Here is a 13,729-nt window from a genome sequence, read left to right as displayed (position 1 = left end):
TCGGTTCACTCGCTTGTTGTTCTGATAGACAGTTTTATGATAATGATAATGCCACTATACAAATATTTGAACAATGTGTTATTTGATTCTTGGCAGTAGTGAGGTTGAGAATGGTGGCGGAACCGTTTTGTACCCTTTCAGGACACTTCGTCGTAGCATCTTACCTAGGTAGGTAACTGGATGATCGCCTACTTCTCTGCCAACGCCACATCAAGCTCTCACCGGTCAGCTTTTACATGCATGTCATGTAACCAATCCAGAGTCAGCACGTCGCTTGGCTTTGGCAGTAGGCACCTACGAGGCTGAATTGCTAAGCCCCGCTTTCCGCTTACATCTGCGAAGACTACCTGTCCTAGCATCAAATTAACGGTTTGTCCACCTTATTCCTCGTTTCACTCTTGCGGCTACCACTCTATCTCTTCGCTTGCGGATATCCCAACGTTGCTACCGATGGAAGCCCTCTCAGGGGCTGCCAGCGGCATCGCCGTGATTTCGCTGACAATACAACTCATCCAGTCCGTCGCGCTCATAAGAGAGTTCATAAAAGATGTCAAAGGCGCGTCGAAAGAGTTGCACCGACTCGTGGGCAAATTGGAGCTGCTTAACGCGTTGCTAGAGAATGTGCAAAATGTTCTGGAGCAACAGTCATCTCTCTCCGGAATGCACTTCCCAGCACCTTCGGTGACAATCTTCAAGTGTCTTCAAGGCTGCGAAGATTCTATACAGCCGCTTGTGGATATTGTAAAGAAACTCAGTCTGCCGCAATCTCAGTCCAGCTCGTCCACAGCTAGGCTCAAGAGCGAGATCAAACTTGGATTGAAGACAAAGGAAATCACAACCCTTGAGACTCGTATACAACACGACATCGATCTTCTTGATACTAGCCTTTCAGTAAATCAGAGCAGCATCGTGTAAGGCACCGATTTGAACTTTCCAAGCTTTGCGAACTAATCATGCGTTGATAGGATGAATCTCTTTCCCATATTGCTTCGAAACCAAGAAACGATGCTGAAGAGCAATAGCAGTCCTCCTGTAGCTTCTGTACAATGTTCAAATCTAGGACCTACTGCCAAAGCTCTAGATACCGTCTCTTCGTTTGCATCATCTCCTGTCCGATATTCACAACAAACAATACTGGTACGCTCGGTCTTTGAAAAACTTGGATTCTACCGTCGTAAAGTCATACGTTACCGGGACCAGAGAATTGAGGACTCGAGAGGCAACGTCAAAAGCTATAAGAGGGACATACTCTGGACAGCTAATGAAGTCTCTGCGATGTGGAGGTTCTTAGGCTTCGGCATGACTTTCACCCAGCAGCATCCGTACGGCAGTATCTTTCCTAGCCTCAGAACGTATCCTGTGATTGAGTTCGATGAAGAGATATTTGAGATTATCGAGGAAGGAAGCGTTGAACAGCTCCAGAGAAGAATCAGCTCTGGCACGCTTCATCCTTTCTCCCGAGGGACTACTGGAGATTACTCTTTGCTTCATGTGAGTCGCACTTGTAGACACTTGGAGGTAGTCATCTAACAGACAATAAAGCATGCTGCTGTATACCATAGACCGGACATGTGTCGACTAATCCTTGGATACGGCGTGAAGCCAGAAGTCACGTCAAACAATAGGTCACCTCTGTCATTGGCATTGCTTTGTTATTCTCTGCAGTCCTCTTTCGCCAATGCGATCGACACATATCGATGTTTTCTAGACGACGAGGATCTGGTTGACACACTCGAAAGATCAGATGGCTATCATTTGGGCAATGACCGCTCTTCTTCTTTCACAGTCGACGAGTTTCAATGGCTTTGGCAAAAGAATTTTGAGCTATCTGTCGGCGAAGGTCTTCGAAGTAATCAACGGGTGATGATCCGGCGGTTTTGGTCTATTGTTGGCAACATAGACTATCGCTTACATCACGAACTTCAGTTCCCCATTGTTCAGATGGACAAAGACATTCTCAGTGACATACAATATGGGCGTTGTGGAATATTTGGAGTTTTGTTCTCAGGATGCCAAACAGCCATGGAAAGCTACATCCTCGGTGCTGGGTTTTTGCAATGGCTTACCAGTCTGCAATTAGACCCTGAAATATGTGTCGCTAGTGAGCTAGCGAGTCTCGAGAAGTGTATACGTTTTGATAGAAAGAGGATTGTATTCGAACGTGACTGGGAGCAAAAATGGATTTTGGGTTTCGAACGGGTTTTTGATCACGAAGCACCTGGCTATAGCCTGCTCTTTGAGTACCCCACTTTGACTATCGAGGCCGACTGGACACCCACTTGGACATTGGGTTGGCCACCGGATTGGCCATTGGCTGAGTTGAAATATGTGTACGCACAGCACCTGGAGAACTGGGGCTGTCGTATCTCGCGTTTCAACCGTCGCACAGCTGCCAAAGAACGCAAAGAGCGCGCCCGTTTGGGCCAAAAACAACCACGAAGCCGAATGCCAGGAACATGGAACTGGTGAAGAGTTTGTAAGCTGTCAGCTTAGAAACTCAAAATAACATGAATTGTTTTAGTCGTTTTGAATACGCGAAGAATGTTCCTTGCATCGTGACGTCAACCACTAAGCTAAGTAGTGACGAGAAGTCTTCTCAGGTACTTTCTCATCTGTGGTGTGACGAACGTGTTCTGGGAGTATGCAGTTGACGTGCAGACTGTTATTGTTAGATAGTGGCTGATGGGCATGATCCCATCGCAACGTGCAATGGCAGTTTTACGCACTCGAGAACGCATCGACATGAACACGATTGTCACACATATCCAGCGTATGACGTTAGAATCGCCGCATCTAATAACTTGATCGCTTGACTTTTAGCTGCACGTAGCCGTGTGCTTTCTAGAGCATGACTTGCTAAGAAAGAAAAACGCTTTTCACTTGCACTCTAGCATTTTCACCTATTTTACTCACACTACCTAGGTACTAATCCGGGACATTCATCATCCTCCACCCCACTTCGCAACGTGCCTCTTTCCAGGTTGTTCACTAGCTCGAACTACTCCGTCTCTTCTGCTGCTGCGACATCAGAAGAAGATGTTGTAGGGCAAGTCACCCGAAACCTCGCCATCGAAAACACCTTCCTCTCTTCCCGCAAGCTTGCCTTCACGCTCAAACTCAACCTCACCTCCATCAGCGCTTCCCCTAGCAAATTTCTTCCAGGCCAAGGCCCAATATGTGCGGCTGCTGATACCCTGTCCAACCCAATACCCAAGAACGCATCATCTGGATCTGCCATGACAAGCTCTCGATGTCCCGTAGCGATGAGCTTCTGCGCAGGCATGGGTGCATGTTCTGATACTGTGAACTTCAGACGGGCTGCAACCCTGATAACTCGATATGCCACTGCCGCTATCGATTAGTCGCCTATACCAGACCTAGTGTTTCCACAACTCACATATCTTCACCCAATGCTGCGCCCAGGAGGCGTCGTTGGCCTTAATGTGCTTGCCTAGAGCCTTTTGTTCTTTAGGATCCGTCGCGTTCCTTACGGCTCTGAAAATCTCATAGTTGTCCCTGATGAAGAATCCTGCTTTGGCTGTTTGGAAATACTGCTCATTGCAATTGAACTTAATGTCGTGGAGTTCAATAGAGCTGAGGAATGCTTGGCTTAGGAAACCATTGCTCTCGTCGCTCTCGAAAAAGAAGACTGGTCCTTCGTCTGCTTCACATTCGAGCTCCATCTTCGGGTATACTGTGTTGATCCCTGGGGGAAACGGGCGAGTATGAGGCGAGATAGCGGAGAGAAGTCTGGAGATTACAAGACGAGTCGATTTATAGAGGCCATGGGCGCCTCGCCTCTAGCGCGCACGAATAGTGTCTACCTTCACCTGCTTCAGTATCAGGGGTGAGAGAATGACAGTCTTTCGCGACCAAGTGCGTGTGCACGATATAATAAAGTCTAACAAATGCAAATCCACCAATAATGTCAAACTCCATAACATATATACACCGAATGCAATATCGTACACCACCGCAGTGCCTCCACTCCAACCGCACCCCTCTCTCTACTCACTATACTTCTACTCCCCTCCTCACACCACTCTACTTCAAAATACTAGCCCCCCTTCTATCCTTCTTCAACGGACTAAACGTAAACGCCTCCTCACTCATCATATTGAACCCGCCACTAATCGGCCTGGACTGTTTTCCCATACCACCACTCTTACTCAACGCCCTCGCAGCAAAAAGGCCTTTACTAAGTCCCACCGGTTTCAAGCTGGGCACACCAGCATCCTCTGCATCGTCCCCTTCGCCCTCGGTATCGAAAAGTGTCTTGCCCGCCGTAGCGCCCAATTTCCGCTTCTTCTTCTTTTCGGCAGCCGGTTCTTCGGTAAAAGTGGCAAAGGACATGAGTGATTTGCGAGGCTTCATCATTTTGCTGTTGGATTTCTTCGAGGGCCCATCCGAGTCCTTGGTTGCTACTTTCTGTGGTGCTGCGTTTTCAGGCGCGTCTTCGGTTTCTTCGGATACTATTTCGAGAGCTGGGTTGACGGTGGCGGCGGCGGCATTCTTCTTATTGCGGGGTTTTGCATTCGCTTTGCTCGACGCGGATGGAGCCAGGGCTTTAGGCTTTGGTTGCTTGAGAGCTTTCTTGGGCGGTGCCGTTGGTGTGGCATGTTCTTGCATCGAATCCTCGACCTCTTGCTCAGCTTCGTCATCCTCTTCCTCCTCGACAATGGGACTACCAAGTGCAATGCTAGACGTCTTGTTCAAAAAGGGCGTGAGAGAGAATGTCGATGTGTCGCCAACAGCTGTGACAGAAGTGGCGCGCTTCGCCTTCTTCGCAGGAAATCCGTCACCAGGCGTACCTAGCATAGTCTCTGGTTCAGCCGTAGCAGCCATGCGCTTCCGAGCATTCTTCGCGGGCTTGGTGGCAGGAGGCGCCATGCTCTTGGTTGGTGGCGCAGTTTGTGCCCTATCTGCTCTCTCGAGTTCGGCCTCCTTCTCCTTGAGCTTCTCCTTTGTCGTTCGTAGCTTCTCACGGAAGGCACCAAGTTTGTCGTCAAGGACGGCGTTCTTGCCTTGGAGCTCAGCTAGAGTCTTGGTGTATTCCTTCTCTTGCTTCTTGCGCTCTCGCTTTTCCTCTTCTAGTTCTCGCCTTGTGGCTTCGGCTTGATCGTCTGGTTGTTGCGAGGACTGTGAAGCTTTCTTCGCTGTCTTCTCTGCCTTTTGACGCTCGCGCTTCTCTTGCTCTAGTTCCTGTCGAAGCTCTTCAATCTCCGCGTCGCGGGTGGCAGCATTTTTGCTGGCCTTTTCTGCTTGAATACGAGCAGCCTTTTCTTGTTCCAGTTCCTGGCGAAGTTGTTCAATCGCAGCATCTTGAGCCTCACTGTATTTAGCAGCCTTGCTGGCTTCCTTCTTAGACAGGCTCTCAACCTTGGCTTGCAGACTTTCGGTCGCCTGTTGTTGTGACTCCAGATCGGCCTGCACCTTCTCCATAGCCTTCTCTGCCTTTGTAAGTCCTGCCTCGGCCTTCATCCGGTCCTTCTTCTCGGTTGCAAGTTGGTTGCGCGCTTCCTCTAGCTCGTTTCGGAGGTCTTCGTCTTGCTCCATCTTCTTGCCCTGCTTGGCGATTGTCCGGGCGGAAGTCCGTTTCTCGTTCTCGAGCTCTACTTGCAGCGTCGCCATCTGGCGTTGCAACGCGAGTTTCTCGGCAAGGAGGCCAGTGTTGGATTCGACTTGGGCGCGTAGGTGTTCGACTTCAGGGCGTAATGATGAGATTTCGCGGGAGAGGGCGAGTTTGTCGGAGAGGATCTTGTTGGAGTCGGATGTGACGTTCTCCATAGCCTTGAGCTCGGCCTGATGGAGTGTAAGCAAGCAGTGCATTGATCGGCAAGCTGGACGTGCTTACCTTGAGATTGGCGACTTCCCGCGCCTGGGTGCGGATGGTGTTTTGCGCTGCCTCTGCCTCTGCTCGTTGCTCGTCCAACTGCGCAAGGGCCTCTTCGAGGGATGCCTCTAGCTCATCAGACCGTGCCTGCTCGTCTTCGAGTTGTTCGTGGAGATCGCTGTTGTCGTCTTGCAGGAGGCACTGGGCGACCCGCAACTTCCGGATTTCCTCGTCTTTGACTACCGCTTCGACCGAGTGCTTGCTCCGCTCGAGACTAAGTTCGAGAGTCGCGTTCCGCAGCGAGTTCTGGAGCTGAGAGGACACAAAGGGTTAGTGGAATGTCTAAGAAGAAACCAGCCGAACAGGGTCCAGCAGTCTTTTTACTTACATCTTTCATCTCGTAGTTGGTATCTATATCTGCCTCCATAGTCGCGACCATGGTATAATATCTGCTCAATGATGTGTCTGTATCTGTAGGTGTAGTGTGCATGTGCGATTGATCTGGTGGGGCCTTGGGAGGACGCGACTGAGTAAACAAACAGAGAGCAGACGCCTGTACCGAACTAGCAACACAACAGTGAAAGAATGACTCTGAATGAATACAAAACGACGCGATGGATCAAGGTTAACAAACCGAGTGCATTCTCCGAGACAAACGACTTGGAGGTTTGCAGTTCCGAGTGAAGGTCCACGCCCATGTCGCGATACCCCTGCGCCTTGGCATCCATTACGCACGCCGCCGCATCTCCGGGCGAGCGCTCAAGGCCACGTTCCCAAGCTCTGGAGCTTCCGTCCAACCCACCAAGTCTCCGCAACCCCAACCATCCCACCCGCTTCCCAACAACACAATGCGGTGGCTAAACCTCCTCACGGCCTCGCTGCTGCCCTTCACAGCTCTCGCAGCCAAGAAACCGACCGGCGACCGCTTCAATGACGCCCGCGCCAAATCGTTATCCATCGGCCACCCGCTCAAGCTCGACGATGCAAGCTATGCGCAATTGACAAAGTCTCCGCGTGACTACGGCGTTGCTATACTGCTGACCGCCTTGGAGCCGCGTTTCGGTTGCATGCTGTGTCGGGATTTCCAGCCAGAGTGGGATTTGCTGGGTAAGAGTTGGATGAAAGGTGACAAGGACGGTGCGACAAGACTTGTATTCGGAACCTTGGATTTCGTAGATGGCAAGAACGTTTTCCAGTCGGTAAGACAACCCTTTCTGCTTCCCATATATCTAAATGTAGAATGGACATACTAACTCTTCGAAGATGATGCTGCAAACCGCCCCCGTCCTCCTCTACTTCCACCCCACTGTCGGCACCCACGCAAAACCAGATGCCTCACCCGTTCGCTTCGACTTCACTGCCGGTCCCCAGACCGCAGAACAAATCCACGCCTGGATCTCACGACAAGTCCCTGCTGAACTGCCCAAGCCTGCTGTCTCGCGCCCCATCAACTGGATCAAGATCATCACCGTCACCACCGTTGTTCTGGGTGGCATCACCGCTGTCTCCGTTGCATGGCCTTACTTCGTTCCCCTGCTGCAGAACCGTAATCTCTGGGCTGCTGTCTCCCTTATTGCCGTCTTGCTCTTCACGTCTGGCCACATGTTCAACCACATTCGTAAGACGCCGTATGTTGTTGGTGATGGCAAGGGTGGTATGAACTATTTTGCTGGTGGCTTCAGCAACCAGTATGGTCTCGAGAGCCAGATTGTTGCTGCCATCTACGGTGTTCTCGCCTTCGCCGCTATTTCCCTTGCCATCAAGGTTCCTAGGATTAAGGATGCGCGCGCGCAGTCTTTTGCGGTGTTCTTGTGGACTGGCGTGCTGTTTGGTATGTACAGTTTCTTGCTAAGTGTCTTCAGGCTGAAGAACGGTGGATACCCATTCTATCTGCCTCCTTTCTAGATGAAAGGTGATGGGTGAAGAAGGAGAAGGGGTTGTAAGGATCTCTCGATCAGTAAGAGACCATGACACAGGGTTGGAAACTCCTACTGTTTACAAGGAGATATTACTCCAATGGTCTCAAAAGTCTGAGCTCACGGCTTGAGCTCGATGTACACTTTGTATGATAAAAAGTAAGCTGTGAAAGCGGGCGTTCATGAAGTAGATGTCAATTCAAACCCCGATATCATATATCTCACACCTCTGTACTTAAGCTGCTGTCGGATCCAACGATACAGTACCTTTAGACCACGGTGAAGGATGACTTTAACCATATTAGCTTGAAGTACAGGCCCCAAGCAGTGGATGGTAAAGAAGCATATCATCGAAGGAAATGATTGTGTATCACATCAAGAATTCTTGGATGCTACCAAGTCAAAGTTTATCTGAACATATGTTTGACGCCGCACCGCCTCACCAATCTAACATACTTCCACCACCTTTGGGCACTCGTCGACGCTAAAAATTGCAGTGCAACTAGCTAGTGTTTACATCCCAGCATACACAGCCACAATCCCAGCTTCTTTTCTACGCTCAAGATTGCAGTGCAACAGGATTAACACAGTGGTAATCACCACCTAGGTATGTCTGCACTACGATCCTTAGCGCAGACCCGTAGTCCAAATACCATACACGGCTACGCACGATACCACAGTCAGCCGTTCATACGCTGCCGGTACAACTTTTAGTCTGTAGTCTTCTCAGTATAGTCACTGCTATTCGGTGATATGTACTAAGTTGATGAGGCCACACATTTTCATCGAATTAGAGTCTCAGACAAAGTGGTAATAGTGGGAGACCTTGACACCATCTACTCCACTGATAATGCAGTAGCAAATCTTCACATGTGACACATTATCAAGGATCAGTATTCTAGGCTTCTCCATTGATCAACATGGCCTCCTGTTCGAACAATCTGGTGGGGAATTCAAAGGTCAGTCTTGATATCAGCTCCTCGTCCACGCTAAAGATTGCAATGCACTCTCATGGTATGGGGGGCATGACTGTTTTCGCCAATCACACGCATTTTCACTCATGCATATAGTCCAGGTCTACCTGCTCGTCCGCGCTAAAGATTGCAGTGCAGCTCAATCTTACTGCATTGCATAGCCACAATCTTGACTACTCGTTCGCGCTAGAAATTGCAGTGCATATCCATTTTCAACGGCCCACTATGGGCGCCGGCTAGCCCATGAGGGAATCTCAACACCAAACCCTGGAAGTACACATTTGATCGTAATCATACCAGTCACATTTGTACTACATCAGAAAATGCCATGACCGAGAACAAACCAGTAGCCCAATAACCATGACCCGCTATGAAAACATTTTGTGCCCAGAGAGAGATACCCATCATAAACCCCCACATACCCATTAACGCTCAACAGTCATACCGAAAGGAAAAGAAAGAAAGAAAACATGTAACACGCCTAAGCCATAGCCAGCGCATGCAAGTCAAAAACATCATTCCTCCAACCCCCCTCATCCCAATCATCAATCCTCTCCTCGGCCCTCCTCCCCTCCTCTTCCCAAAGCTTAACAACACTACCGGGCGCATACTTGCCCGCAAACACGCCCTTCTTGTTCGCCTCGACACCCACCCTCGTATACACATCCGGATCATCAGCCGGCGTGAGCCTCGTGATGACCGCCTTGACAAAAGTCTTGAGATCATCCGGATCAGAAATCCTCGTCGCCCTTAATCGCTCGCGCGCAAAGAGGAGCTCGCGGTTGGCAGCATGGATGCCATCTGCGATACCCTTGGCCATCTGCCTCTCCATGACTTTGCGGACAATGGGGCGGAGGAGGGGTTTGAACAGCCAGCCGAGGATGCTGAACTTGGATTTGCGCAGCTTGTACGTGAGCTTGTGGATATGTACACGTACGGCCTTGAGGGTGAGTATTTGTTCTAGCTTCTCCTTGCCGACTTCGACGTCGAGGTGGATGTCGATGCCGCGCTCGTCCAGCTGGAAGGATGCAATTCCCTCGTCGGCGAGACGGAGAAGACCAGAGTGTGCGCGGAGGAGGAAGCCGACTTCGTCAGCACGGAAAGAGAGACCGTCAATCTTGATGGTGAACTTGGATGTGGCCTTTGATGCGACGCGGAAGCGCGCCTTGCGCAATTCAAAGTCGTTGTAGGTTTCTACTTTGAAACGGAAAGGCAGGAAGGAGGTGTGGTTGACCGTCTTTCCGGGTTCGATGATCAAGTTCTCCAAGAGCATGTCGATTTCGGGTGTTGAGACCTCGAGGCGAGGAATAGGAATATATTGGATGGCCTGAACCGCCAGAGGAACGAACACATTGATGGCGTCCTGAACCAATTCGCTGTTGGTGGCTGAGTGCATGGGCGACAGGATGTTCCAGATCCTCATGGTTGTCTTGATCATCTTCGCAATGTCCTCGTCCTGTGTGACAGCCATAAAGGTTCGCTGAGCTTGCTCAAAGAACAAATCAACGTCCTGGCGAAGCGACGACTCGCTTCCAACACCCTTGGCCTTCTTCCTGAGCTCCTGGAACTTCTCGTCGACGTGGTCGAAGAAATCGGGGTCGGTAAGCAGCTTCTGGAGGGAATTGCCGACGTCGGTGAGTAAGTCCTCAAATTCGGGGTCCTTGCGAGAGTGATCCAAGACCTTGTGGAAGGCATCCTCGAGTTTCTTCCATTCTTGCTTATCGCCAAAGGAGCTTATGAAAGTCCAGAAATTCTTGACAGCTTTGTCCATTGCTGGGTTCGTGTCGACGTCCTCCTCGAGCGTGCCCATGGCGTCTTCAACCGTCCGAGAATATGCCATGGCGTAGCGCTTCAGCAGCTGTGCCAGTACAGATACGGAGTCGTTGTAGTCCCTCTTCTGCCTCAGGTTCGTGACCGTCTTCTTCAGACGGAACAAGAGCGATTCACCCTCGTCGCCCTGTAGCTTCTCTGCTAGGCTGACGTCTGCCCTGTGAGCAACCTTGGCCACACCATTTCCAACAACCTGAGCCACCTCAGTGACCTCACCACTCAGCTCCTCGGCGGAATGTGCGAGGTTCTCATCGGCACCTGGCTCTTTGAGGGCCTTGTACTCTGCTGGCGAGGGCTCGATCTTCTTTGCAGCTTTCTTCGCCACATTCGACAGTGTAAAGGCAGAGTCTCGGAAGACTTCGCGACCGACGACGTTGAGATCAGAGAGGAAAAGGCGGAAGTCTGAGTTGGTGAGGAGTAGAGACCCGACAGTCTGGAGGCTCTGGTATGCTGTGGACGCGTTAGCGGGTAATAGTCGGACACATGTGTATGCACGCACCTGCAGTAGCATCTGCCTTTGCCTTTGACCTTGTCGTCCGTCTCGCCATATCCCCGACATCAACAGAGATTCTAGCCTTGGAAAGGTACCAGAGAAAGTCCTGAATCTGATCTTCGCTGTTCTTGTGATTCATCGTGTCGATGAATTGATGAAGCCATTGTTTCGTGAACTTGACTAGCAGACGACCTGAATCGCTCAGATCGGGATTCTCTGGATTCAGGATATCTGCAGATAGCAAGCTGCGCAGATTGATGATGAGTTGTTCGTTGGATGGCATAAAACCCATAGTAAGCGCCCTCCACATCTGGTACGAGTGGAGCTTCTGATGCACCTCACGCTGAAGCGTTGTGTCATCGCGATACTATCCGTTACGGTTAGCAACCATCATTTTGTGGTTGAATGCGTGAACATACCTGTGGCAACAACGGCTGTTGGTCGTCGCGTTTGCGCGACCCGAAACATGATGAGAGTGACATTGCGATGATTTATGTCACTAATTCGCCGAGCAAAGAGAAATTGAGGTTGGTAAAACGTGGGGAGAGCTGGAGTATAGCTCGCATTGAAGCTATTGAAGCTGTCCAAGGTTCCAGGCTCCAACCACGCGTTGGTCAGGATGACGAGGGAAGCTACGACCCACGTCATGCCGCTCGTCGATCCGCGGCCCCACATATGCGCCAAGAACGAATGGCCGGGTGTCATGCCCCAACCTATGGTTCGCGCATCACTCTCGAAGCACGTGGTGTGTATGGACTCATGTTGTTTGCATCTGCATCGACTCTACAAGCATACAACATATCGATTTGCCATGATTGTGTTCATATTCGCATGCGAAGTTGGCTGGGTGCTCTGCGATGCCGAGGCAAGTCACTCCCTAGCTCCAGGATTCGTAGGTAGTCAAGAGAAGACGCAGAAAGGCAGTGATCAAAAGCCTCATGAGATGAATGGGTTGCGCTCCGTGTAGTAGGCTTGGCTGTTTCGATATTTCTCCAAGCACTCAGATTGTCGTGAACAGGTTATCAACACGCTCAGGAATCTATCGCAGCCACGCGGAGACGTCTCCGAATATCGCTGCGTCATAGTTGACATTTGACGCCAACTGAAGACCATCAGTGTGCTTTACCAAGGATCTAAGAATACACAAGCAGGTTTGCAGAAGAAGTCCAACGTAGGTAACTTCGACTGACTGCTGTTCGCTGGAATTAATTGTGGTGCTGTTACAATAGCTTTCTTAACGATCGAATGAGTGTTTACTCTTCCCGAATAGGCATGTCGAAGAGGAGATTTACAGGATGTCGATAGCTATAGGCGCGCTGGTGGGCCCAAAACTGAGGCTGTTACTGTTGTGTGCAAAGTCATTCGCTCTCATGGTCTTGGATATTTGGGTCTATTGATCGTGAAGGATGCAGCGAACACCGACTCCGATTCCGATGAGACATTATAGACCGAGAGTGCCACAGACTACGACCCACGCTAGTCTGCTCGGACCACAAAGCTTCATGCAAGCGTGCGCTTCCAGATCTGAGATGTACTGTACTGACTCGCCCGCCAAGGCGTCAGAGAGACGGTGAGACTTGACAGCTGCATGACAGTCGCAGCTTTGCGGTAAGGAGAGGCAATCAATTAATAATAGTGACTTGTTCAATGGTTGATGCTTGCGAATTAGCCATGGTGAGCGGAGACTTGAATGCGAAAGTCGGATGTGGGTAATAGCACGCAATAAAGTTCGTCGTCCGTAACCACCCGTGGTGCTGTGGATTGTGGAGTCGCGTGCCCCAATTCTCGGAAGATGGTAGGAACTGGGCGCGAAGCCCTAGGCGGCTGCCTTACCCAAGCCATCAAGCTTTCCCCACACCACGCGGGTGATCCACCAGCCACTGTAGTCGCATCTGCAGCTGCAGGTGTAGAGTCTGGGACCTCCGATATATGGAAGGAGTGGTCAAACGTGAACTGAATCAGATGGAATTATGTCGACACCCGGACCGGATCTCACGGCTACCTGTGGACAGTGAGTTATTTTAAACAGACAGTCCGACCTGTCACAGACATGGGGCGAGAGCAATCGGATGTTGCATGCGCTTCCCCTGGCACCATGCTACCAACGGTCCGTTAGCGAACAGTCAGGGGTGCACATTCCGCGTAAAAAAAAGTTGCCCTCAGCGGCTCCGTTGTGCGGTACAAAGACACACCGCTCATACTGATTAGCAATTCGTCGGGTCGCGGTGTACGTCCATGGAGCCGGTGCGGACCCGCGAGAGCAGACGGAGGTGTTGATCTGGCTAATGTCCACGGCGCTATTGACCTGAGTAACGCATCCAAGGTACCCTTCGTGTACAGTGCTGTGGCGAAAGGACACGAGACGACTCCCGTAAGATCAACACGATTAATAATTAAGCACGCTGTTGCAACGCGGCGCTGCGCATTGACTGTGACAGCGGGAATAAAATGCCTCGATGCCTGACAAGACGTGTGTTGGGCTATGCGAACCTTGGAAGGCCGTCGTTGAACAAAAGAAAACAGCGGTATGGTAGAGACAAATACCGTTGCTGCCACGCGTTCGGGCTACTTGCCAGCTCGGTCTGCAGTACCGGCAAAAACAAATCTGCACAGAACGGACGACGACTGAAGGCCATGGAAGAATCCTACGGCATTCCGTCAAGGCAATGGGCGTTCCGATTGC

General features: G+C 50.7%; 4 protein-coding genes across 4 annotated transcripts; 2 read left to right on the top strand and 2 right to left on the bottom strand.

Moving 5' to 3' along the window:
- Window positions 1-450: 450 nt before the first annotated feature.
- Window positions 451-2,469, top strand: GT037_008921 (uncharacterized protein; the record flags this gene model as incomplete). Its single annotated transcript, XM_038933968.1, has 3 exons — window positions 451-911; window positions 966-1,491; window positions 1,543-2,469. 3 exons carry the CDS (start codon window positions 451-453, stop codon window positions 2,467-2,469), a joined length of 1,914 nt encoding a protein of 637 aa, XP_038783313.1.
- Window positions 2,470-3,211: 742 nt separating this feature from the next.
- GT037_008920 (uncharacterized protein) lies at window positions 3,212-6,272 on the bottom strand (the record flags this gene model as incomplete). Its single annotated transcript, XM_038933967.1, has 5 exons — window positions 3,212-3,345; window positions 3,398-3,800; window positions 4,210-5,802; window positions 5,855-6,145; window positions 6,222-6,272. Coding segments are annotated over 5 exons (2,472 nt in total), but the record flags the coding sequence as incomplete, so codon positions are not given.
- Window positions 6,273-6,681: 409 nt separating this feature from the next.
- GT037_008919 (magnesium transporter protein 1 precursor) lies at window positions 6,682-7,738 on the top strand (the record flags this gene model as incomplete). Its single annotated transcript, XM_038933966.1, has 2 exons — window positions 6,682-7,032; window positions 7,097-7,738. The coding sequence occupies 2 exons, from the start codon at window positions 6,682-6,684 to the stop codon at window positions 7,736-7,738; spliced, it is 993 nt and encodes a 330-aa protein (XP_038783311.1).
- A 1,466-nt stretch (window positions 7,739-9,204) lies between these two features.
- GT037_008918 (uncharacterized protein) lies at window positions 9,205-11,528 on the bottom strand (the record flags this gene model as incomplete). The annotated part of the gene is made up of 3 exons (XM_038933965.1): window positions 9,205-11,003; window positions 11,053-11,413; window positions 11,466-11,528. The coding sequence occupies 3 exons, from the start codon at window positions 11,526-11,528 to the stop codon at window positions 9,205-9,207; spliced, it is 2,223 nt and encodes a 740-aa protein (XP_038783310.1).
- Between the last annotated feature and the right edge of the window lie 2,201 nt (window positions 11,529-13,729).

The sequence above is a fragment of the Alternaria burnsii genome (genome assembly GCF_013036055.1).
Source record: "Alternaria burnsii strain CBS107.38 chromosome Unknown 697, whole genome shotgun sequence".
Lineage (NCBI taxonomy): Eukaryota > Fungi > Ascomycota > Dothideomycetes > Pleosporales > Pleosporaceae > Alternaria > Alternaria burnsii.
Note: the sequence above shows the minus strand (reverse complement) of the source record. Positions and strands in the feature narration are given on the sequence as shown.